Source organism: Xenopus laevis, chromosome 9_10L (assembly GCF_017654675.1).
Source record: "Xenopus laevis strain J_2021 chromosome 9_10L, Xenopus_laevis_v10.1, whole genome shotgun sequence".
Lineage (NCBI taxonomy): Eukaryota > Metazoa > Chordata > Amphibia > Anura > Pipidae > Xenopus > Xenopus laevis.
Genome location: NC_054387.1, coordinates 131,845,684 through 131,872,534, shown reverse-complemented (window position 1 = coordinate 131,872,534; position 26,851 = coordinate 131,845,684). Strand labels below are relative to the sequence as shown.

Genomic DNA, 26,851 nt, shown 5'->3' with positions numbered 1-26,851 from the left:
ACTGCTGCCTTTTTGGACTAGAGCTAAGAAGCAAAGGCAAGTTACAGACCATGGAAACGGCATTGCACATGCTCAACATAACTCCAGAAGCCAAAGTGTGTCATATCCCGTAATGGGTAAAACTTACCTTTTAATTATGAAATTATCCTTAATCACCCAACTATATTCTGCTGTTCTATGGATTAGCCAAGTTCATGTTGCTGCTGCTCTGGATGTCCGTCCTTCTGACTTAAAAAGTCTAAGGGGTTTTCACCTTCAGCTTCCTTATACCTGAGAGACCAACCCATTCTGTAAATTCTCTTATGATCATCAGATCACTAAAAAATTTGACTTTCATCTAAACTCAGCCATTTACTGTAACAGGTTCCTGAATAACCTGAAGGGAAAGTAAAACTTGTATTTTTGCATTCAAGTAAAAAACTGTGATACCTGTAATGACTTACTATATAAGTTCCTTCTTCAGGAGGATACTGTCTTGGAAGGTCAACAACAAAAGGTCCTCTGCACTCAACCCATTATCAATATATTTAAGACAGAGACATTTTGTGCATACTGCTACTGAAAAATGCCTTACCCTTTAAACAACACAGGGATCGTTTGGGAGTTTTACTTTGAAAGCAGCAAGTAAGTTACAGGTAAAACTTAGTCCCTGTGTAAAATGTATAATGAAGCAATAGAATTCTTAATGAATCAGATGAAAATTGAGCGTAGGACTGGCCAGATATGGGATGACTGTGACGTAGTTGTTCAGCTTAAATATATTGCAATATATGGACAAACAATCCCTGTGTTGTTTAAAGGGTAAGGCATTTTTCAGTAGCAGTAGCACAAAATGTCTCTGTCTTACATATATTGATAATGGGTTGAGTGCAGAGGAATCTTGTATTTGTCTATATGTATTTTGTGGTCACAACTTTCCCTTGTTTGTTATACTGTCTTGGAAGGTGTTACGGAGAGGCATAAGTACATTATCAGGCAAAGTGTACAGTACAACAAACTGTTGTCCCCGAGGACTCCATATTACCTTTATAGTGGAGGTAGGGAATCCGCGCTCTGCCAATTAGCACCTGATGGATGAATGCATCAATCCTCCCGAGCAGATGTACCGAACATCCCAAACCATTGAACTTTCAGTAGGAGAGCACTCTAACGCAGATTAACTGCTTGTGATTAATATTTATTTAAGCTGCTATACACAACATGTTTCGGGCTGTAATTGCCCTTTCTCAAGTGTAACAAACACAGAATCACAGTGAACATTTAAAACACACCCATTAACCCCTTCATTCCCATCATCCAATCAGGAGTGATAAAAATGTTCAATTTTGTGTCCACAGGTGATTGAAGTAAAAACGAAATTATCTCCAAAGTGCTTGAATATTTTGCGCAGGAAATGTCCAATCAATTAAATACATTGTATACAATGTTAAAAATCTCCATAAAAATACATAGTATCAATTGTGCAAATCTTCACCAACCTGTTAAAAACAAATTTCATAAAAGGATCACAAAAAGGGCACTATTTTTTAAAAATATATACCCTAACTCAATCAGTTTAAAAATAAGACAATCACAGTGCTTGAGGCTAGTAAATTTAAACTATAATCTATCCATATTACCTTTGTGTTCCCTGTTCCATTGGACAAGCACAGACCCCTGAGTGTATCTATTATACTGCCTGGGAGAGGCAGCAACTGGGCCAACATGTAATATAAGTCACATGCATTAGAGCAGGCCCCTTTAGAAACAGTCTAACTCTCACTGTATCAGCATATACTGTACCCTTTACTGGGTTGATATTTGGTGGTCACCAGTGTCCAGATTCCAAGCTTCTGCCCTATTTAATAGCATTTGTTGTAGTTCCACAAGAGCCTGGTCGATCAAGAGCCAATGAGAGCCATTTTGCCCAAAGAGAGCTGTTTTGCAGCAGAGCCTCAAAGTTTGTGTAGGTCATTTATTCCCATTGGGTCTTCATATACTGTTGTGACACCATCTGTGTCCATACTCACTTGGTTCCCAGTCATATTAATATGCCCTATCTCAAAGGGTCAACGTATGCTAGGCCAGTGTCCAGGTTAGAGAAGAGGTTCATAATGGGGATTATACACTCTATTCACCCAAAGGTTATGCCAAGTGCCTAGAGAGAGAGGAATTAAGAGGCAGTACAAGTGCAAACAATCAGCAATAACTCAAAAGGTCCAAATGGCACAGTGCTTAGTTGGATGGAGTGAGGCCACCATAGGCACTAAAGAAAAGGGGGAAAAAAAAAGATTAAAAGAAAAGTATTGTCAGACTTACCGAACCGGGAACCACGGATGTTGAGGAAGACAACCCCTACAGCTCCCCCACCAGTGCACCCTCGACTGGATACAAGGGAAACTAGTGAAGGCGTAATATGGGAGCCTGTGATTACTAGCAGGATGCGCCGGCCTGTGGTGGAGCGGGTCTTGTGGCTGTAAATACAAGAAGATGTGGCGTTAGCTGTGGAAGTAGTTGAGGGCAATAGGGCGTCTCGGGATACTAGCGCAACAGTCACCTTAGCGTCAGCTGCAGGAAGATGTTGACGAATAATTAGCAGATATGACGGTTAGTGCAGGTAATGAAATTAGCCGCTTCGCTCCGTAACACTGGCGGGTCAGGTGGCGTCTAGTAGTTGTTCACAAGATGCAGGTTTCCAAAAAAGTAGTAGCTGAGGCGTAGCCAGGAAAGGCAAAACTGGTCGGCAGCGGTAATCAGAAGTTCAACCAAGTAACAGTGGTCAAGGCAGGAAAGCGTAAACCAATAGCAAGCAGGGTTCGGCAACAGGTAGTCAAATATCAAGCGGAGTTCCAAAGGGTTAAACACAGAAGCGTAGACAGGCAAGCAGAGTTTTGGCAACAGGAGTTCAATACCAAGCAGAGTTCCAAAGGGTTAAATACAGTAGCGTGATCAGACGGGCAACAGGTAGTCAATATCAATCAAAGTACCAAAAGGGTTAAGCAGGATCATAGTCAAATAATCAATAGCAGGGTCAACCAAAGTTCAGATTAAGTAAAGAGTCACTTACTCAGTGTAGCTAGGAGAAAATGATGTCCGAGCACTGGAATCATCAGTGTGCTGAGAGAAATAGGGATGCCTGCGTCCATACGCTGCGCCCAGCGAATCCCCTGCGTCGGCGTCACGACGTGTGCGCCGTGACGTCACTAGAACGCATCGCGCCAAACATAGGATCGGTGAGTACCTGACAAGTATCTACTTCAGTGGTGGATAATCATGTCAGTATTGGCCATCTTTTGAGTTGAAAAAGACAGTTCAAAGTGAAAGTAGCACAATGAGTCATAATAATTACAAAAGCACTTAGAGGTGAAAATACTAACATACAGGCAGATGAAAACAAATACACATCCTGGTTTATTCTGAATAACAAGTATCAATAGATCAAAAATAGATCGGCAATCCTCTCCTGCATACAGTTTATTATATTCCCCCTTATAAATTTTTATACAGTACAAAGATCATATCTCCCTTAAAGGAAAACTATACCCCCGAACAATGTAGGTCTCTATAAAAAGCGATTGCATAAAACAGCTCATATGTAAAACCCTGCTTTGTGTAAATAAACCATTTTCATACCAATATACATTTTTATTATTATCTGCCATTGGGCAATCATAAATAGAAAATTGCCATTTTAAAAAATAAGGGCCGCCCCCTGGGATCGTACCATTCATGTTGCACACAAACATACCAAACAAACTATACATGTTAGGTCAGAAAAAAGTTCTGTCTTTTGCTTCAACACTTCTTCCTGTTACAGCTAGAGCTGCAGTATTTCTGGTCAGGTGATCTCTTCCTGTTAGGGCTAGTCCACACGGGGAGATAGCGACGCGTTTGCGGTCGCGGCGACAAAGCGCCGCGACAGTCGCCGCGACCGGCGCAGGCGACAGTTTTGTATGGGCGCCTATGTAAAAACGCCTGTGCTAACCACACGAGGCGATGCGCTTTTCAACAGTCGCCTGAAAAAGCCTGGCGAGGCATTTTCAGGCGACTGTTGAAAAGCGCATCGCCTCGTGTGGTTAGCACAGGCGTTTTTACATAGGCGCCCATACAAAACTGTCGCCTGCGCCGGTCGCGGCGACTGTCGCGGCGCTTTGTCGCCGCGACCGCAAACGCGTCGCTATCTCCCCGTGTGGAATAGCCCTTATAGTTAGAGTTGCAGTATTTCTGGTCAGGTGATCTCTTCCTGTTATAGTTAGAGTTGCAGTATTTCTGGTCAGGTGATCTCTTCCTGTTACAGTTAGAGCTGCAGTATTTCTGGTCAGGTGATCTCTTCCTGTTATAGTTAGAGTTGCAGTATTTCTGGTCAGGTGATCTCTTCCTGTTATAGTTAGAGTTGCAGTATTTCTGGTCAGGTGATCTCTTCCTGTTACAGTTAGAGCTGCAGTATTTCTGGTCAGGTGATCTCTTCCTGTTACAGTTAGAGCTGCAGTATTTCTGGTCAGGTGATCTCTTCCTGTTACAGTTAGAGCAGCAGTATTTCTGGTCAGGTGATCTCTTCTTGTTACAGTTAGAGCTGCAGTATTTTTGGTCAGGTGATCTCTTCCTGTTACAGTTAGAGTTGCAGTATTTCTGGTCAGGTGATCTCTTCCTGTTACAGTTAGAGCTGCAGTATTTCTGGTCAGGTGATCTCTTCCTGTTACAGTTAGAGCTGCAGTATTTCTGGTCAGGTGATCTCTTCCTGTTACAGTTAGAGCAACAGTATTTCTGGTCAGGTGATCTCTTCTTGTTACAGTTAGAGCTGCAGTATTTTTGGTCAGGTGATCTCTTCCTGTTACAGTTAGAGTTGCAGTATTTCTGGTCAGGTGATCTCTTCCTGTTACAGTTAGAGCTGCAGTATTTCTGGTCAGGTGATCTCTTCCTGTTACAGTTAGAGCTGCAGTATTTCTCGCCAGGTGATCTCTTCCTGTTACAGTTAGAGCTGCAGTATTTCTGGTCAGGTGATCTCTTCCTGTTACAGTTAGAGCTGCAGTATTTCTGGTCAGGTGATCTCTTCTTGTTACAGTTAGAGCTGCAGTATTTTTGGTCAGGTGATCTCTTCCTGTTACAGTTAGAGCTGCAGTATTTCTGGCCAGGTGATCTCTTCCTGTTACAGTTAGAGTTGTGGTATTTCTGATCAGGTGGTCAGGTGAGGCAGCACACAGACCATCATGAAATGGTGATTCAAGGCAAGAGATGTAAAAGGGCAATATTTACAGAAATATATACCAGCTTGGTTAAATTATTTGCCACTTAACTTGATGTAAACTATCTGTTGCTTAAGTATTAATTTTAGGGGTATAGTTTTCCTTTAATGGCTACTTCTCCAGTGTAGCCAGTCCCACCATTGCCAGCCTAAACCCATAATTGAGCTCTTACATTCCCTTTATCAGCCTTGTCATTTTTCTCTGTATTTACTATATTTCTGTAGCAGTCCATACAGGGCCGGATTTATATAGTGGGCGCCCCTAGGCCCACTACCGTTCGTCGCCCTGTCTACTCCAGGGGGACAGGAGCAATGTGGATTGGCACACAAGAAATTTAAAAAATTATTGTATCTCCAGCATATCCCCAGTGTTTTTGAACCAATGTGGGTGTGGTTGACCAGCATGCCGCCCCCCTTAAATCCTGCCACCCTAGGCCCGGGCCTAGGTGGCCTTTCCACAAATCCGGGCCTGAGTCCATAAGGTTAACATCCCCAATGTCTGAAAATCCCCTACTGGTTATTTATTTCCTGGTTTGGACAGCTAAGAGTTGGGCCTAATTTAGAGATGGGAGAGTTTCCCTTTCCAGGTTAAGGCACCCCCTGGCGGTTCCAGATTTATAAGTCTTCTAAAGACTTACATTTTTATAAATGAGATGCACCACATGGTCTTTCTCTTTTGTTGCTACATGCCAAGGAAGATGGATGTCTGCTGGAGAGCCTGGGCCCAGTACAGGAAGGCCCCGAGGGAGGTGAACCTCCAAATTATATGAAGTCACTGTATCTGGAAATCGCCAGGTAACAAGTTTCCAGAAATACACTGTACACATAGATCCCATCCCTGTATGTAATGTTCAGAAATAATTTACCTACCTTGCATAAAAAAATATTTTTTTTGCAGCTCAGTCAGTTGTTACCTCTTCAAGCTTCAGGTTGATCAGGCAATGTGCGTCACTAGCAGCCAGTCATACACTATACTTCAATAACTGAAGCAGGAAATCACATAAGTATGGGTGGATTCCACTCTCCATAAATGTATTGCCCTGTACAAAACAAAACAGCTCTGGCTTAAAGGACAAGGAAAGGCAAAACAATAAAATCCCATTTTTACATTCTTTAATGAAAAATAAACCTTTCTCCAATATACTTTAATTAAAAAATGTGTACTGTTTTTGTAAGAAACCTGACTGTATGCAGTGAAATTCTCCCTTCATTTACTGCTGTGGATAGGAATTGTCAGACAGTCCCTAACTGCTCTGCAGGGAAACAATCATACTTATGAACAGCAGGGGGAGCCCCCGCCTTACTTACCAGCCATGCAGAATTCAAGCAGCTTTGTTTATGACGATCCCTAAGCAGCCCAGACCACACTGAGCATGTGCAGGGTCAGGGTCAGGCCAAGATGTTTAACAAAGTTACAAGATGACAGCCCCCAGTGGCCAACTTTGAAAGCATAAATCATTTGTTTGATTAGGCTTTGTGGTGCAGTAAGTTCATGTTTATATTTAGTATACAAATACAGCATTTCTAGCCTCATTCTATTTTAGACTTTCCTTGTCCTTTAAAGGCGAACCGTCACCCAAAAAAAATATTCCAAATCCTATTTTATAATGATAGTCAAGCAAAATAAACTTTAATTACACTGTAAAATAATATTCGAATCTTGTTTCTATCAGTCTGTGAACTCATAATTATAACAAGCAGGCAGCAGCCATTTTGTAGACACTGTTATTAAGACAAGTCTGGTATCATCTCAGAATCTTGTTTGCGCACCAGAATGGGGGACCTGATGTCCATCCCCATGCACTGGATACAGAATTAAATGAGAACGGGGGAATGTGGGGAGAAGAATGGAAAGTGAAAGTAATTGCCTAAGACATAGGGGAGGGGCAAGCAGTATTTGATTGACAGCTGAGTTGTTTAAATGAGCTTACAATAGTTATGAACGCTTTAATAAAAAAAAATTTGAATTTCATTTTTAATTAGAAAAGGACTTTTACTATACAGCTTTTTATGTCTGGATGACAGGTCCACTTTAAGACATTCCTTTAAAGAGACAAATGTGCATGAAAAAAGAATAAAAAAAGAAAGGGTTTTCTACCCAACAATGTTGGTCACAATCTGTCAACAAATTACAATACATATTGAAATGTCAATTAAAGCAGGATACTCATGAGGCAAAAAAGTATACAGGGGCGGTAAATTTACTTCATTCATTTATTTTAGGTGAGGAGGAATGTATTTTCTTCTTCCTGTGCAGATAGATCTATTGTGAGTGAGGGTCTAGCAATGAACTGCAGTACCAGTTGACCCCACCACCACTATATTTGAGTAAAGGGGAAATGTCTTTCTCTTGGCCTGTCCGTATTTAGTGTGATGAGACTGTCTGTCTTGAACATAATTCCTAGGAGGATCTACGCTAGCCCAGCATGAGGCCACTTACTGAACTATAAAATAGTAACTATTATTGCAATGTTTTACTAAATTAGTCATCTAGTTATGAGCTTAGAGGATCAAGCAGATGTGTTTCTTCAAAGGAGGGACAGAACCAACAAACCTTCAGCTCGGGAGCTTGGGGCAGGAAGGTTTGTGAGGGGCATTGGTACAATTCAAACCCACAGAAAATATTGCATTGGTCAAAATGTTTTTTAAATAATGCTATTTCTTTCCAAGTTGGTGCTCCTTTTGGGAAAAAAATGGGACTACCCTGGGAAAAAAAACAAATGCAGGACCATATCACCATTTTAGTTTCATTTGCAGGAGTCCCTGGCACAGAGATGTGTATAAATCAGAATCTTTTACACTACTCTGCATTTGTCAATCTGAAGCCTTGGAAAGGTAAGTACAATGGTATAGTGGCACTCCATTCGTTTTTTGGCATAAAACCAAAAACTGTATTCACTGGACTTACCTACCATATTGGCAACTCATGTGAAGCTGAATTGCCTTGACTTTAATCAATACTTACAGATGTTGATCCAAATCAGATCCACAATCCCATCAGACATACCGTGATCACCTTCCTGTTCTCCTTTCCGTATCAGCTCTTCCTATAAATCTCTGCTAGAAATGGAGCATGGAGTGGAGTGGAGAAATGACTGATATGAAAAGTGGAAAGCAGAATTGTGGAGCAGGTCCCTGATGGGATTGTTAAGTAAGTGCAGAATAAGAAGAGGGAGCAAAAAGTGCTAAGACTTTACTTCAGTATACTGCTACTGGAGTGCCCTGTGATTGAAAGGGTATTTATAAGATTGATTAGGAAATGGTGAATAATTGCTGCCTAAGGGTGGCCATACACTATAAGATCTGCCTGTTTGGCGAGGTCAAAGCAGATTTTTCCTCCGATATGCCCACCAAAAGGTGGTCGATATTGGGCTAATCCGATCATTCAGCCCTATAGCCAACCAATCAAAATACAATAATAAGCATACCAGCTGACGGGAAGAGGGCCGAATGAACTAGCAGGTATGGTCCTTGATGAAGATAACAGATAAGTTCTACTATACTTTATAAAAACAAACTACAGTGTAGACATGGGGGCAGCCATTCAAGCACAGGATACACAGTAGATAACAGATAAGTACTACTATAGTTTATATATACAAGCTGCTGTGTAGCCATGGGGGCAGCCATTTAAGCACAGGATACACAGTAGATAACAGATAAGTACTACTATAGTTTATAAAAACAAACTGCAGTGTAGCCATGGGGGCAGCCATTCAAGCACAGGATACACAGTAGATAACAGATAAGTACTACTATAGTTTATATAAACAAGCTGCTGTGTAGCCATTGGGGCAGCCATTCAAGCACAGGATACACAGTAGATATCAGATAAAGTACTACTATAGTTTATATAACAAGCTGCTGTGTAGCCATGCTGCTGTGTAGCCATGGGGGCAGCCATTCAGGCACAGGATACACAGTAGATAAGAGATAAGTACTACTATAGTTTATATAAACAAGCTGCTGTGTAGCGATGGGGGAAGCCATTCAAGCACAGGATACACAGTAGATAACAGATAAGTACTACTATAGTTTATATAAACAAGCTGCTGTGTAGCCATGGGGGCAGCCATTCAAGCACAGGATACACAGTAGATAACAGATAAGTACTACTATAGTTTATATAAACAAGCTGCTGTGTAGCGATGGGGGAAGCCATTCAAGCACAGGATACACAGTAGATAACAGATAAGTACAACTATAGTTTTTGATAAACAAGCTGCTGTATATATATATATATATATATATGTCAAATGCAGATATCCCCATCCCAATTTGAAGATATCATGACTTGCACTGGGTAATGGCTGATAATCCAAAACATTTGTGTTTTTTGTGTAAAAAAACGTAGTTATTCAGGAAAAAAAACCAAGGTTTCTATATATTTATATCCTTGTTTTGACCTACGGGGGGGGGGGCAGATTAAAAACCATATAGGATGTAATTTTTTTTTGGCAAAAAAAAACATTTGAAATCTCTCCAATTTGTCTCAGAGGGGGAAGATTCCTTCCTGACTCCAAAATGGACTAGTGCCTGGACTGAGAGTGATAACTCATTTTTTAGAGAAGGATGATACAACACCTTTATTGCAAAAATAATTTGTTTCAAAATCCATCTTGTTTATTTTGAAACATGTGGGACCGCCATGGGAACAATATTCATGCCCAGTTGTGCTAATTTGTTTATGGGACACTGGTAAGAACTTTGCATTGCCCCAAGACTGGGTGTGAGTTTTGTTCTCAGCTGTTGATACATTACTGATATCATTTCATATAGCATGGCCTGCAGGAAGAATTGATTACATTTGTAGAAGATTTGAACAACAATGATCTGAACCTAAAGTTTACTTTGAATTATAGTAGAAGTTTAGTTAGTTATCCTGATATAGAGGTATATATATAAAGCAGTGGTCCCCAACCAGTGGCTCATGAGTAACATGTTGCTCTCCAACCCCTTGAATGTTGTGCCCAGTGGCCTCAAAGCAGATGCTTATTTTTAAATTCAAGGTTTGTAGCCAAGTTTTTGTTGCATAAAAAACTAATTCATGGCCAAACAGAGCCTCTTGTAGGCTGCCAGTCCACATAGGGCTACTAAACAGCCAATTGTATCCTTTATTTGGAACCCACAGGGATTTTATCATGCTTGTGTTGCTCCTCAACTCTTTTTACATTTGAATGTGGCTCATGGGTAAAAAAGGTTGGGTATCCCTGATATAAAGAATGAAAGGATTGACTTTAGAACTTTTTTAAAAAAGTTCATGTGTTTAATTACCCCTAGCATCAAACAACCACCACTCTGCATGGATTGAGAATATCCCCTATGGACAATTCTACAGAGTGAAGAAAAATTGCTCTGAACCTGAAGAATATCTTGAATAGGCTCCATTCCTATCAAAAAGATTTAAAGAATAGGGAGGTAAAAACAAAGCTGCATAGGAAAATCTATGAAGAGAGATCTAGACAAATAAGAAATACAGGTTATAAGATAAAACAATGAACCTTTTTAAACCCTATGCACCTGGTGTTCATGAAATTAAAATAATTATTAGTAAACACAGGGACATTCTAGAGGTAATTAGTTCACAGGTTTTTTTCCTTGTGCATAGTAGTTAATAAATATATATTATTATTTTTTTTTTTCTGTGCAAGTAAAAGTTGTATATATACCATTGGGGTGCCATGGAAACACTCATAAAAGTTTGGATCTCAAGGAAGTTTTAAGTAAAGTGGTAAGGATTGTCAAGGAAGTGATGCACATGGTTAGGATTTAAGGGAAGAGAATAACAACTAATGGATCCACCTCTGTAGAAGCCTCACTGGAGAAATTCATCAGGCATGACAGTACATGCGGGCGACCACACATGCAGCAAATCTTGGAATGCAGGATGGAAATTCAAACTCCGGTAACTCCATTCACAGTTAGCCACAATTGGCAGCACAAAGAGTTGCACTGGGTGCAAAAAATGCAGTGTCAAAGTGATTTGCGTTTCCATGTTTACACCTCTTGCTCTCTTCCTTATCTGAGATATAGGGACAGTGTCGGACTGGCCCACCGGGATACCAGGAAAACTCCCGGTGGGCCCAGGTGTCAGTGGCCTCTTGCTTCTAAACATTTGGCCTATTTCATGGTCATTCCCTATTTCTTTATGGGAAAAAAATCCATAATAATGGAAGAATATAGTTAGTAGATTTAAAAGACTAGGAGAATAAAGAGGTTGAATGAGAAAAGGAGGAATAATAGTTTGGAAAGTGGGCCCATGGTCTAAGGTTTTCTGGTGCACCCCTGGCATCCCAGTCCGATGCTGTATAGGGAACATAGAACCAAGGGAACCACAAGTATCACTTTAATTATAAAATAATTCGACTATTCGACCATTCGATAATCGAAGTACTGTCTCTTTAAAAAATACTTCGACCACCTACTTCGGTAGATAAAACCTACCGAAGTCAATGTTAGCCTATGGGGAAGGTCCCCATAGGCTTGCCTGTGATTTTTTGATCGAAGGATTTTCCTTCGATCGTTGGATTTAAATCCTTCGAATCGTTCGATTCGAAGGATTTAATCGTTCGATCGAACGAAAAATCCTTCGATCGATCTATCGCAGGATTTGCGCAAAATCGTTCGACTTCGATATTCGAAGTCGAACGATTTTAGTTCCCAGTCGAATATCGAGGGTTAATTAACCCTCGATATTCGACTCTTGATGAATCGGCCCCTAAGTGTTAGGGTAGTGTTTAATTGAAGAAGGTATTTAAAGGGGAGACACACCCAAAGGTTTGTTCACATGCATTTGGATTTAGATAGAGAGAGGGCACAAGTGTGAAATACTAGGTATTTCAGATAGTCAAGACTATGTAGCATGGGTAGTTAAGACCCCAACGAGGAGGTAGTGACATATGTGCCAAGGCTAAGCCAGTGAGGGTGCAAGTGGAAGTTATAGGAAAAAGGACATCCTGAAGGAGGGGGAAAAGAAAAGTCCTATTCGGAGTAGGCCAGAGGGGCATAGGTCGTATGCCGGACTGGTAGGACCGGAAGGTGTCACAAGGAAATTCCTACCCTGAAAGGTCAGTGGTGCACTGGCGTGGTGTCAGCCCGGCTGAAGCAGGGAGGTGGTGAGTAACCCTGGAAAGGGATGTCCTTCGGAAGGTTTCGGGGAAAAACCTTTGTGTGTTTGGAGTGTCGGCTTAGCCAGAAAAGGAGAAGTGTATCGTTGCCGTGGATTGTATATCTGTATGCCCTGATGTGTGGAAGAGTCATCTGATGAAAGAAAGTGTGTCCAAATAAACAGTTCAAGTTTGTTTTATCATCAAGAGTGTGGACTTTAATCTTTGGATCAAGTTGGGTTTCCATGGTGACAGTGTTAACCCCTTCCTACCCTTTCATAATTCGGTGTTAACCCTTAACTCCCCTTACAAACTTGTCATAGCCAGAGGTGCAATATATTGTAAGATATATGCAGAAGGAGGATCAGCACACTCTGTAGGTAGTGAAAATATGTGTCCTTTTATTTCACATAATTCAGCATTCTATCCAACAAAAAGATCCCCATGTGGGACCGAAATGTTGGATAGAATGCCGTATTATATGAAATAAAAGGACACGTATTTTCACTACCTACAGAGTGTGGTAGGGGAGGGGGTGAGTGCTGGAGGGGAGAGGAGTGAGAGAGGGGACAGAGGGAAGAAAGGGGAGTAAGACTGAGGGGTGTGGAAAATGACTAGCGGTAGGCAGAAGACAATTTTAGAGGTAGATGCCCAGCGCCCCCTATCATTCCACCCTAGGCCTCTTCTGCCTACCTCTAGTTCTAGCCCTACATAATTATTGTGTTAATTATTGTGCTATAGCCTTATATATATAGGGAAGCTTTGTGTACTTCCTCTGTGTTGTTCTGTGGAGAAGCCCCACCCCTTTCAGCTGACAGGAAGAAGGAAGTGCTGCACAGAAAGTGCTGCTGGGAGAAAAAGAAGCAGCAGAGTGAAAGCAAGGTGCTGCTAGTTCCCAGTATTACTGTGTGTGTATAGTTAGTAGGGAACTTCAGTGGCAGAAAAGTATGCTCTATTTTGGGTGCGGAAGGAAAGGGGGTCCTTGTTAGGGCTCTGAACTTTAAAATGTGCTCTTCTCAGGGCACAGAAAGCCAAAGAGAGTCCTTCTTGGAAGAAACCACCTTTAAACAGTAAAGATTTAAAGGAATTTTTCAGTGTAAAAATAAAAACTGGGTAAATAGATAGCTTGTGCAAAATAAATAATGTTTCTAATATAGTTAGTTAGCCAAAAATGTAATTTTTAGGGTATCCTGCTTCCCCCCTAGATTTGATAACATATGGCACCTAAACTATATTGTGGGCACATGTGTAGGGCATTAGAAGAAATTTATTAAGGTTCCCTGGCCTTGTGTTGTGTAATGTGTTTTCTGCTGCATATACAGCCAGTGTCATTTCCGATCACTAGTGTAACTTCGAACCGCTGATCATAACATCACTAGCGCAACTTCGCAAACGATCGGTAACTTGTGCGCAACTTCGGATCTTCGTGAATTTGTGCAGCCCTGGCGAATCTACGCCTGGCGAAGTGCGGCAAAGCCAATGCTGGCGCAACCTTGAAGGTGAGTTAATTTGCCCCCTTAAGTCCTCTACATAAAAAATTATACGTTTAAGAAAAAAATGTCAGTAGTTTGCAAAAGTCTTTTTATATACCTATTTTTTAAAATGTTAAAGTGATTGGGTTATTTTGTGGGGGTTTTTTTACACCATTGTTTGTAGCAATACAGATGCTAACCTTAGTTACTATTGGTATTATATAATGTGGGAGTCCATGGACTCTTCTCAGTTTATGGACAAAATAAAATATGTTTTTTTTAAAGGGGACCCGTCACCCAAAAAAAAAAATTCCAAATCCTATTTTATCACATTAGTCAAGCAAAATGAACTTCAATTACACTATATAAATTATTTAAATCTTGTTTCCTTTAGTCTGGGGATTCATAATTATAACAAGCAGGAAGCAGCCATTTTGTGGACAGTGTTATTAAGACAAGCCTTGTATCATCTCAGAATCTTGTTTGTTCACCAGAATGGGGGACCTGATGCCCATTCCCATGCCCTGACTACACAATTAAACGGTAAAGAGAACGGGGGAATGTGTGGAGAGCAGTGACATGAAGGAAGTGCTGAATGGAAAGTGAAAGTAATTGTCTGCCCCGCCTCTATGCCACTGGCATAGAGGAGGGGCAGACAATATTTGATTGACAGCTGAGATTTTTAAATGAGCTTACAACAGCTATGAATGCTTTAATAAAAAATAGAAATTGGATTTCATGTTTAATTTGAAAAGGACTTTTATTATACAGATTTTTGTGTCTGGATGACATGTCCACTTTAAGATGAAAAGAAAAGTTAGACAATAGATTCAATATCAGTTCTATTTATTTTGCTTATTTTAAAAAAAGCTGTATATAGGAGTTAATTTCCCCTTAAAGATTGCATCACACATCAAATTCCATAATGCTTCTCTGAGAAACATCTAGGGCAAGAAATATACAGACTACTACTTCTTACAGGTTATTATTATCGATCATGTGAATATAAGAGCTGCTTCTAAAATGGAGATAATGGAAAGCAGTCTTTGGACATTTCTTAACACGCTAGAACTTTAGGTACTCTTCCAGCTTCTCCATAGTGCTAAATGCCATGATTTTTTATTTTGCAGCAAAAATCTTGAATTTGAGTTTCCAAAACTCAAATTTTCAAGCTATATTAAGCAAAAAACTTGAAAACCTAAATTTAATGTTTTAATGTTTTAAATACAGCCCCCTTGGACTTCTGCAAGGAACTCACCAGCAACATTTTTTATTCAGGTTTTTTTAGTATTTTGCATTTAATATATCATAAAAATATGAGTTTTGCAACTTGGGTGTTGAACACTTGGGTGTTGATTAATCTACCCCCTTAGTCATAAGATTTATTAATTTGTGGTCTTGGCAAAATGACTATATAGTTCATGAATGATACTCAAAATCATTATATACTCACAAAATGTCATTAGATTAGATTTCATCAGTGGCTAAATGTGTCTATAAAATATTCATATAGGGGAAGATTTATCAAGGGTCGAATTTCGAAGAGGAAAAAACGTATTCGACCATCGAATTGGATTTCTTCAACTTCGAATGTCGAAGTTGGAAGATTTTTAATCGAATTTGGCCGTTTTCGGTCGAACGAAAATCGTTCAACCAGCGATGAAATCCTTTGAATCGAACTATTCGAACGATTTCATCGATCGAACAAACGATTTTCCTTCAACTTCTAAAGACTTAGCCAAATGTTGGCTATGGGTTCTAGGAGGTCCTCATAGACTAACATAGCAATTCGGCAGGTTTAAGATGGCGAAGTGTCAAAGTCTAACTTTTTTAAAGAGACTGTACTTTGATTTTTGAAGTCTAACTTTTTTACTTTGAATCGAAGTCGAAGACTAATTTAGGCCTATTCGATGGTCGAAGTACCCAAAAAATAGTTGGAAATTCGAAGTTTTTAAGTTCGAAAATTCAATTTGACCCTTAGTAAATCTGCCCCATAAAGTACACAAGTTGTCTCAGCGGTATCACATTTCTGATTTTAGAGCTGAAATTATTTTACTTGTTTATTAAACAGTCTTTTCTTGATGAAGCTGGATTGTAACAACTGTTTTAAAGCTTCAAGGAAGAAAACTATCTCCAAAGCATCACATTTTATATAGTATTCTTGAGTAGAAATGTAATTTTGCTTGAATTACTTTTGAAATACTTTTGCCATTTCTGAAAGACAGAGACTTCCTATTAAGGGCAAATACAGCATTGTTTTCTTCTTTCATGGTTATCTGTGATTTTTTTTTTGGATAGCCTTTAATAGATGGTAGGTTTTATTTTATGTTATACATGTCTTTTAAACTCTGAAGAGCTTGTCCTCGAGTTATTTTTAGCCATTCCTCTGGGATTTCTGCTGGATTTGCCTGGAAAAGGTTTGCAAACTCATTATTGAACCGGCCAAAAACAAATTTCCAGTAAAATGAAGAGTGTATCTCTGGTTGTATGATCCATTGGGGATAGATAGATCTATAATTTCTATATGGATGCTGCTTTCCTTCCGTGTCTGGATTTCTAAACATGCCATTAGAAATGATATCAGTGGAACATGTTGTTGTACAAAGACTATTATCTTCTGCAAAAGTGTATTGGGCTAAACCCTTGGGCCGATGAGCAGATGTAAAGTGTTCCTGATGGTCATCTCCTCTGGCTTCACAAGGAGCATTACAAAATGGGCACGTTTTCCCACATCCCAACACCATTTTGAGCAACTCATCTTGAGGTTTTAGCAACAGAAAGGCAAGTATAGATTCAATGCCCAAATCTTTCATTTCTGATCTGATTTGTTCCTGACATTGCTCAAGATAAAATGTGATATTGCTTGAAAATTTGTGGGTATCTTCTGTGTTTTGGAAAATTATTACTTTCATTGCAGTGTTGGAAATCACCAAATGTTTCATCAAATTAGTTTGAAAGAATTTCAAAAATTCGGAAACATCCCGACTCTTTTGCACATGTTTGTCAGTAAGGGCAGATTGAATTTGTTTAGAAATAGAAGAAATAATTTTGGTTACCAACACATCCAAGTCAGAACTGTTTTTATATTTCATTACAATGTATTTTGAAATCCATCTTTTCACATAAATCTCATAGTTTGTGATATAGTCTGCATAATTTTCAAAATTGTTAATTTCAAGCAATTCTTTGAGAATCCCAAAGTGAAAAGTATTGTAACTGTTGAATCTGATATTTAAAGAATCCTTCAGAATGTCATCAATCATTTCTTTCCCGAGATTCTTGTAAATGTGGTCAGTTATTGCCGGCTTCAGACACTGATCACAGAAATCTTTAGCTCGAGCATTGGATTCATCTTTCTGCTGCAGTTTGTTTTTAAATATATCAAAATATTGTGGTTTCAATTTATTTATGAGAAGTCTGGGATCATTTTTCAAGATAAAGTCATCGTGCATCTTCTGAAACTGAAGAGCTGCAGCGCCTAAAATGTGTAATTTTAGATAAATCTCAAACTTGCCATCGGGGTGAAACTTTCTCACTTCTTCTTGGTTCAATTTTTTATTGATTATGTTCAGAAGCTCCTGACAGTACATCTCATTGTAATCTTCTCCTGTGTTAATTCGGTCTGTCACATAGTTCTGGCAGATATGTTCTAATAACCCTGCAACATTAGCTAATTTTTTATAGCAGCTATTTGTAAATAATTCTTTAACTTTTACTTTCCAGTCATCAATGTTGATATAGCTTTTATCCATCTGAAATGGAATCTGCCCATAGTATTTTAAAGATGGTACATTATGGAGTATTTCCATGACCTTACCATTTCTGTTTGCCATTTCTCTTTTCAATTGCTCCAGCATTTTTTTGTCAATTCTGTGTTTTTTTAACCTACCCACCTCCAGCTCTTGCAAAATTTGATCCCACATTAAGTCAAATTCTTCTTTCACTTCAGTGTTACTCATATCACATGTATTCAATGTATGAGTTTTCAAATGTGTCTCCACTTTTTCTTCGATTAATTTAAGGCAACCCTCTTGCATGTCCCGTACTTGTTGTTTTCCTTTCTGGATTTTCACTGCTTCCAAACATTTACTGGAAATGATGACTTCCATCTTCAGCCGCACACATTTAACATAGTTCATAAATTCAACTCGGTATCTCTCAGCAACATACGTTTTGTTAATGCTACTTTCAAAAAACAATTTTAACTGTTCCGTCATATAGGCCTCTTCTTGGTCCAATAATTGAGTCATTTTATTTCCTAGTATTTCTGTTGTTACAAATGTTATTTTACTTTGAGGCTGGTTTTTGATCATATTTTCTTGCTCTGATAGCCATGTATAAACTTGATGGCGGAAATTCCATTCTAACGCTGAGTACTTAGCAGACAATTGCTCATAAGCCTCAGCAACAAGGCTGTTTCTAAAACTGAAAATAAAAGTCTCATATTTTACAGCTTTCCACAAATTGTTCATCCATTCTGTAAAAGAACTGGTATCATGAGAAAGAGAGTTCTGGCTTTCTTTCATAAGTTCAAACAAATGTTTTCTCAGTTTGAAAATGTTTTCACTATAGCCCAAATTTATGGGAGCCATTGGTGGGACACCATGCCAAAGCGCAGGGATGTACCAGCTATGTTTGTCAGGATCATAGGTCATAATATCAGAAAAGGTAACAGGAGCATTTATAAATTCCATTTTTGCTGCAACTTTTGTCATTTCATTTAGTTCATTCAGAACTTTGTTCCTATTTATTCTGTTATTCAGATAAGCAGACACATCATTTACATTTTGATGTACAAACAAGCAGTAGCTTTTTCCCCCAACTTGTTTCATTCGTAAAAATGCATGTACTACTATCTGCAAAGTATCTTTCATTTCTGTGGTGTTTTCCATGGCTACGTTCACTATGGTGATATCACTCAACCCAACTGCTAGTGTTGCCAGTTCATTGTCATGTTCATAGCTGCCCTCTAGACAAGCCAGTTCTGGAGCATTCAGACCTTCCGTGTCGATCACCAGAACAAAGTCACAGCCAAGCTCTTTTTGGAAGTTTTCTTTCACTCTAATCAGAGTCATGAAGGCTCCTCGTGTGCAACGTCCACTAGCCACTGGGAACTGCAACCCAAACATGGTGTTCAGGAGGGTGGACTTCCCAGTGCTCTGCACTCCCAGCACAGAGATTACTCTCAGTCTGCATCTTCCCTTTGTCTTCTTGCTTAGTTCTGTTAGAACATCAGTTATCCACTGTAAAGGGATACCAGAGGCATCTCCATCTATCAGCTCTAATGGAAACCCATCTAGAAGAAGATCAGCAGCTATTCCTGGGAGACTACTAAATTTCTTTTCATTTGGTTTTATGTGATTTCCCTTGATCATGGCACATTCTGCCTCATAGAATTGCCCAAGCTCACGCAAAAAATGATCAACTCCCAAAGAACTATCAGAAATTTTCTCACAAAGTTTGTTTATTTCACTCGCATTTGTGGTCAACTTGCAACATTTCTCTTTGTACTCAGCTTGCAAGACTAACAGATTGTTTCTTGTTATTGAATCCAGGTAGAACTTCATCCATCCAATAAAATAAGCTTTCCCTACTGTGGACAATGTCATTAAACTATTCATATAGTTTCTTATGCCACGAGGTAGCTCACACTGGTATTGTGTCCGGTGTAGCTCAGAGCATTTCCTTTCCAGTTCCCTTTTATAAATATTGATTTCAGTATCTCCTTGGTGTTTCATTCTACACAGCTCTTTTTCTATCCAGGATAATTCTTTCCACAGCTCCCCCTGAAGAGGCATTGTTTTTTTCTTATACCCCAACACATTGTTAATCTCTTCTGTAATTGAAACTGCATGTGTTTTAGCCTTTTCACATTCTGTTGAGTTCTCATCTACCTGGATGCCATGTTTAGTGGCCACATCTGCCAGATCCTGGAGGCTTAAATGGGTCCCAACTCCTGATATATATTTAGCAACATTATATTGAAGTGTCCTGACAATATGATTGTTGTTGAGTACATGGACTTTTAGTACTTTAGACAACTCTTCCAGAGTGCAAATTATTGTATTTAATTTTCTTTTGTCTTTTTTTAAACTTGAATCAAGGACAAAATAGAAGTCTGTATTGATATTTTTACAATTTAAAAATAATTCATATTCCTTCTCAGAAAAATGATTTGTAAATATGAACACAGCTGATGAAACGTGTGTCAGAAAGGTGAACTGTTTCCAGTAGGACATCAAGTCTCCTCTCAAATTAATAATGGCAGCTGGCTCTGGAAAGAGTTCAGATTTAGTAACACTTCCAGGAAAGAACCAAGAAATTTCCACTAACCCATCAGCAATTTTTTTTTCTGCATATCCACAAACCATGTCCTGATTCACAAAAATGTCATAGTAAGACTGAGTTTGGCAAAGCAGTTGATTAAGAATTCTGGATTTAGATATGTTGCATTCCCCAAGTCTTACAAAGGAAAATGTTGGCATTTTTATATTTACTAAATTGTCTTCAATAAATCCTTTGCTTTCTGCCAATGACTGAGGTCTCCATCGTTTCACAATACCTCTTAAGGCCCACAACAGGAAAGTACATTCTTGATCATGGCTGGGTGGTAGCATCAAAGGTAAAGCAAACTGACACATAGACATTTTAGATATAATCTCCTGCTGCAAAAAGTTATCTGAACAATGCAGAACAGCACACACAACATCTAGAGGATGGATGGAATGCTCACTGGTTGGCTCCAAGTTTTGAAATGTATTCTCACACCAGCTGTTCCTTGCAGTGCTATCAACAGCCATTATCTTTTGTAAAAAATACCAGAGAATGTCTTCAGAAGTCTTAAGCTCAATGTTCTTCACTGATTCCTTCCCAATGCTAAAAATATCCTTAAGTGATAATTTTGACTTTGTGTAAGGTTCCATTTTTAGCTGGGTAACAATGTCAGTAAATGCTTCTCTTACACCTAGTGAGAAATGATAAAGCAACATATTACTGATATTGCTTTAATGTATCCATTAGTCATTGATTTAAGAATTTCCATGTTGGTTTCAAAAGTATTACTAGTTTTTATTTACTTTCCAAGGGTGCAATGAATAGTGATGCAGTGAAAGCCTTCTTAAATCAAAATGTATTCACATACATACATGCTAAAGACATATGGAGATCTAAAATGGTGGGACTGACCTATGTAGAGGGCACTGAGTTTTGGAGAAACCAGTTAGGGTGGGATCTGGGCAGAATGCCTACGTTCTATTGTAGATACTCTATTGTATATACTCTTGGAACACAAATTCAGTTAGAGAGATTTAGAGTAAACATGTATTTGTAGAGTCTTGGAGAACATTTTGACTCTTACATAAAGGATAAGTAAACCTTTAAATGAAGTGAATGCAAAATTTATGAGGGAGCTATTCTAAGACATTTTCCAATGTACATTCATTATTTATTTTGTTTTTATTCCAAGATATTAAAGGATACATGTACTGTTAATATGAATTCATTTTGTTACAACAGCACCACCTGCTGGTCAGTTTCCCACCAGTCTGACCAGCAAGTAGTCAAGGAAGTTGTCAGGAGAAAGAAAGAGGCTGCTCTGATGTACTTATGTTTATAAAAGATGTTAGAAAGGTTTCTAATTTTTTTTTATCAGAGCAGCCTCTTTCTTTCTCCTGACAACTTCCTTCACTAACTGGTGGTCAGACTGATTGGAAATTGACCAGCAGGTGGTGCTGTTGTAACAAAACGCATTCATATAAACAGTAAAAGTATTCTTTAATATCTTGAAATAAAAACAAAATAAATAATGAATGTAAATGACTAAAGTGCTTAGAATAGCTCCTTCATCAATTCTAGATTAACTTATTTTAAAGGTTTATGTACAGAGAGACATGTAAATTATTATTTTATGGCCCTTCTGTTTGCTGCCAACTATAGCTTTTTTAAAGGAGAAGGGAAGGTTAAAACTAAGTAAGCCTTATCAGAAAGGTCCGCTAAATATACCAGTAAACCCTCAAGGTAATGCTGCTCAAAAGAAACACCGCATTTCTTTCCTTCTATTGTGTACTCATGGGCTTCGGTATCAGACTTCCTGTTTTCAGCTTAAACCTTCAGGGCTAGGGCTTGAGCATGCTCAGTTTGCTCCTCTCTGCTTCTCCTTCTTCCCCCCTTGCTGTAATCTGAGCCAAGAGCTATGAGACTCAGGCAAGAAGTGATGTCACATCAAGCTAATACAGCAGCTGCTTTCCTAAACAAACAGAGAGAGCTCTAGAGATTTTTACTCAGGTATGGTAAAACATTCTACAGAATAAATATAGTATTCTAGCTTGCACCATTGCAGCTAATCTATTGGCAATAAACTGCCTCTGTAGCTTTCCTTCTCCTTTAATACCCAAATACAGGGCATCAATTACCATTAACTGTGGCATGTGCACTTAGGGAGCAAACATGATACCCTTTAGGGTCCATCAACAAAGCACTTACACCTAGGGCAATGCTGTATACAGTATGTGGTGTACTTACCTACCTACCTGGCAATAAACCCAAGTCTCCCTAAAACCTTGGGCCTAGAGGCCCTCTTTAGCTTGCACATCTATGTGACTCTCAAACTAGGGTGAGATCAAAGGAGCACCTTTGTGCCTTACACATACAGTTTAGGCTGCTGAAGCCAGGCATTGCTGGACTGAAAGTGGGGCACACCTTACTTCATTGTAGAAGTGCATAAGCTACTCACTACATTACCTGTGCAAAGGTGGAAAGTGCAAAAAACGAGACAGGTAGGCAGTAGTGATGAGTGAAATTTTCACCAAGTTTTACCTCGAAAACAAACTTGTGGTGAACTGGGTGAAAAAAATTGTTGCGCGTCAAAAAATGTTGTCGTCCATACACATCATCAATGCATTTTGGCAAATTTTCTCATTTTAGCAAATTTTCAGAGATTCAGATTCACCCATCACTAGTAGGCAGACCAGAGCTGAGTCAGCGGTCTGAACTGACACACAAGCCATGGGGATTGGGTGGATTGAAGATAGCGTTTTGGTATATCTAGAGATTAAATGGGTCATGGGTTTAGATTACTTTAGCATTTACATTTAGGTGTAGGTGAGACAATGTGGCCTTTATTTGTTTTTATTATTTTCATTGTTTATTATTTCTATTAATTACATTTCTACATGATTTTTTAAAAATCCAAACCTATTATTTTTGTCTTTATAGAGACACAATAATTAAAATAGTAATACTCACGGGGTGAACATGTTGCTGTCCTTTCCTTCTCATGGTCTGTAACAGTTGGCTGTTTTAAAAGGAATATCAATCGGTTTCATTGTGTTTGGTATCTAAATTAATATAGGTATAGCTGATATAAGCTATCAGCTCAAGTTCTTAATCATATGGACTATGATTAGAAAAATTAGAGTAGATATGATAAACTACTTCCAATGTCCTGTATAAAGCAGAGAATGGTGCACTTTATGAACTCATTTGTGATATTTATATTTAAAAAATGATATGTTAGCACATTAATTACCTAAAATATCCCTGGGAATAAATTACCATATTCAGACTTTCATATATGGAGAAATAATTTCCTATCTGCAAACTTACTGATGAGCCAGGTGTATGAGTTGCACTCTTTGTCCTTCTGATCTGTGTGGGTGGGGGCATGGGAGCAGGGGACCTCTCATCACTTTTTGATGTCTGATATGATTGAGGAGCTGGCAAGACAAAATAAAGTAAAATCATTACTTGTGTACTTTAATACAGCAGATTTAGGACAATATAGGGGAATACATCACTGGTGTATCTACAGTTGCATAAAAAAAACACTATGTACAGAAAGGGATGCCTCCAAACATTTGAAAAACAGAGAGGCCATGCCGTACATACCTCAATTTACACACCCAAGTCATGCCAGTATAATTTACTATATAAAATGAATAACAAGTAAATTAACCCAAGATTTGCTAGTATAATCACTAAATACAATGGATAAAGTTGCATATTAAATCAAGACATGCCAGTATACTCACTAAATGGATAACAGTGATATTAAACTCAGAGGTGCCAATATAATTTCTACAGAAAATAGATAACAAGCATATAAATCCAAGAGATGCCAATAAAATAAAAAATTAAATGAATGAAGTGCATATTAACCCCAGATGTGCCAATAAAATAACAAAATGAAAGTGCATATTAACCCCAGCATACAATTATAATTACTTAATAAAATGGATAATAGGCATACTAAAACCAGACATGCCAATACAATTACTACAGAATAGGGATAATCCTCTTATTAATGCCAGACATGTCAGTAAGACTATTGTAGAAATGGCCGATGAACACTCTATTAGCCCCTGCAAAGCCAGAAAGATCACTGTAAAAATGGCCAGTGAGTACTCCATGAACCCCAGACAAGCCAGTAAGATCACTTAAAGGGATCCTGTCATCGGAAAACATGTTTTTTTTCAAAACACATCAGTTATTAGTGCTATTCCAGCAGAATTCTGCACTGAAATCCATTTCTCAAAAGAGCAAACAGATTTTTTTATATTTAATTTTGAAATCTGACATGGGGCTAGACATTTTGTCAATTTCCCAGCTGCCCCTGGTCATGTGACTTGTGCCTGCACTTTAGGAGAGAAATGCTTTCTGGCAGGCTGCTGTTTTTCCTTCTCAATGTAACTGAATGTGTCTCAGTGAGACATGGGTTTTTACTATTGAGTGTTGTTCTTGGATCTACCAGGCAGCTGTTATCTTGTGTTAGGGAGCTGTTATCTGGTTACCTTCCCATTGTTCTTTTGTTTGCACAAGTCACATGACTTGGGGCAGCTGGGAAATTGACAATATGTCTAGCCCCATGTCAGATTTCAAAATTGAATATAAAAACATCTGTTTGATCTTTTGAGAAATGGATTTCAGTGTAGAATTCTGCTGGAGCAGCACTATTAACTGATTCATTTTGAAATGTTTTTTTTTCCCATGACAGTTTCCCTTTAAGAAATGGCCAATAAATGCCCTTTAGCTCCAGACATGCCAGTAAAATCACTGCAAAAATCAATAGCTTTCAAGTATCACCTTAACTACCAGCATCGGACTGGGATGCCAGGGGTGCACCAGAAAACCTTAGACCATGGGCCCACTTTCCAAACTATTATTCCTCCTTTTCTCATTCAACCTCTTTATTCTCCTAGTCTTTTCTATCTACTAACTATATTCTTCCATTATTATGGATTTTGTCCCATAAAGAAATAGGGAATGACCATGAAATAGGCCAAATGTTTAGAAGCAAGAGGCCACTGACACCTGGGCCCACCAGGAGTTTTCCTGGTATCCCGGTGGGCCAGTCCGACACTGTTAACTACACTTGCACAAGCAGAATATTAACACCAATGTTCTTCTTTCCTAATGCTCCCACATCGCTTGGCTCTCACTCTCTCCCTCTGCCGGTCTTAAATGCTTGTAGTTCCATAGTGGAACACACAACCATCTTGGATATTTTCCTCAAGATGGAAGGAAACAGCAGTCCTGAAAGAACTTAAGAGGAGCCAGGAAACTCAGTAAATTTAAATTACAACCCAAGAAAGTGTGCTCTGCATTGAAAATCAGGACTGTCCCATGAAAAGCAGGACAGTTGAGAGGTATGCCACTGCCCTAAGACTTAAATGAGTGACTGGTGTTGAATAATATCCCCATGCTGACATAGTTTTATGGCATATCTCTCTGCAGGCTATAAATAAAATTAGTAGGTGTTCCTACAAATTTTTGTTTGGTTATGCCCCTAGTTACATGGCACAATGCCCCCTGGACATCTATGATACTGTAGATATGTTTTCGTCCAGTAAAAAATGAAAAAAAAATGAGATTTTGGAGGGGAGTAGCAAAAAGGGAATTCAAAAAAACATTCAGCATTTAACCTTTGTAGTCAAATCCAAACTGAAAATTCAAAAGGAAGGTATAGCGGGGAAATTTCAGGAAATACTCACGGGGATGCATTCTCTGCTTCAGCTCCTCTGCTTTCTGGTTTGAGCCACTCAAATATATAGATAACTTAAAGAATAAACAGATTTTATTTTGTAGATTTGTAATACCAACAATATAGAAACAATAACCAAAGTATTACGTTACTAAAAAATAAAAAATAAAATCAGATTTTTTTTTTGAGTGTTTTCTAGGCATTCAGACACAGTATGATGGAATGCAATAAAATATCTCTGGGACCATACTGTCATATATGAGGTTGTCGCAAGCACTTTTGACATAAAAAACATTGGGTCATTGTGTGTAATGACAGCATAGCTTGCCCCCCCCCCCCATCTTTAGTTTACATATTTGTTTTGGACATGGAATGCAACAAAACATGTTTAAGCATCTGAGAAAAAGTCAGCAACTGCTTTTTGTTCATAAAACATCTGTTTCCCCCAACCCTCAATGGCTCGCCGTTTTATCTGACCAGATTGGACCAGATTGTCTTCAGAGGTGATAAACTTCAGTCTGACAAATGTTTATCCCAAAATCACATTTCAACGGGAACAAGAATACGGCACTCACAGGATTTTCAAAAAATTAAAATCTGCATTGTTATTTGATCGCAAATGTTTTGAAATGCCACAGGGACCTTTGTTTGTAATAAGTGCCTCCTGACAAATACTCTTTGGGGGCCTGAAATGTTTTTATTCATTTGTGCTTTTTATATGCAGATCTTGTAATAAATAAGTATACATTCATGCTTTTTAAATATGTGAGTTTAATCGAGATTGAAAAGACCTCTAAGACTACACAAATTTGAATTTTGATAAAAACAAGTCATAATCTTTGTTCACTCCTGCTGAATGGAATGATTTAAACTTGTTAATCTTGTTAAAACATCTCTCCTTTTGAGTATAATTCTGTGTCACCTCCCCTTTTTAATTGAAGCTTAGGGATGCTTATATTGATATATTAATTCGCCCATCACTACTGGAACATAGTATTTGTACCTGGATAGAGAACTGGCTAAAAGATAGACTACAAAGAGTGGTGGTAAATGGAACATTTTCTAATTGGACCAG

General features: G+C 38.7%; 1 protein-coding gene across 1 annotated transcript; it reads right to left on the bottom strand.

Moving 5' to 3' along the window:
• Nucleotides 1-16,117: 16,117 nt before the first annotated feature.
• On the bottom strand, nt 16,118-21,162 carry LOC108703868 (up-regulator of cell proliferation). The gene has a single exon (XM_018240174.2). It carries the CDS (start codon nt 20,786-20,788, stop codon nt 16,118-16,120), a length of 4,671 nt encoding a protein of 1,556 aa, XP_018095663.2. The 5' UTR covers nt 20,789-21,162.
• Between the last annotated feature and the right edge of the window lie 5,689 nt (nt 21,163-26,851).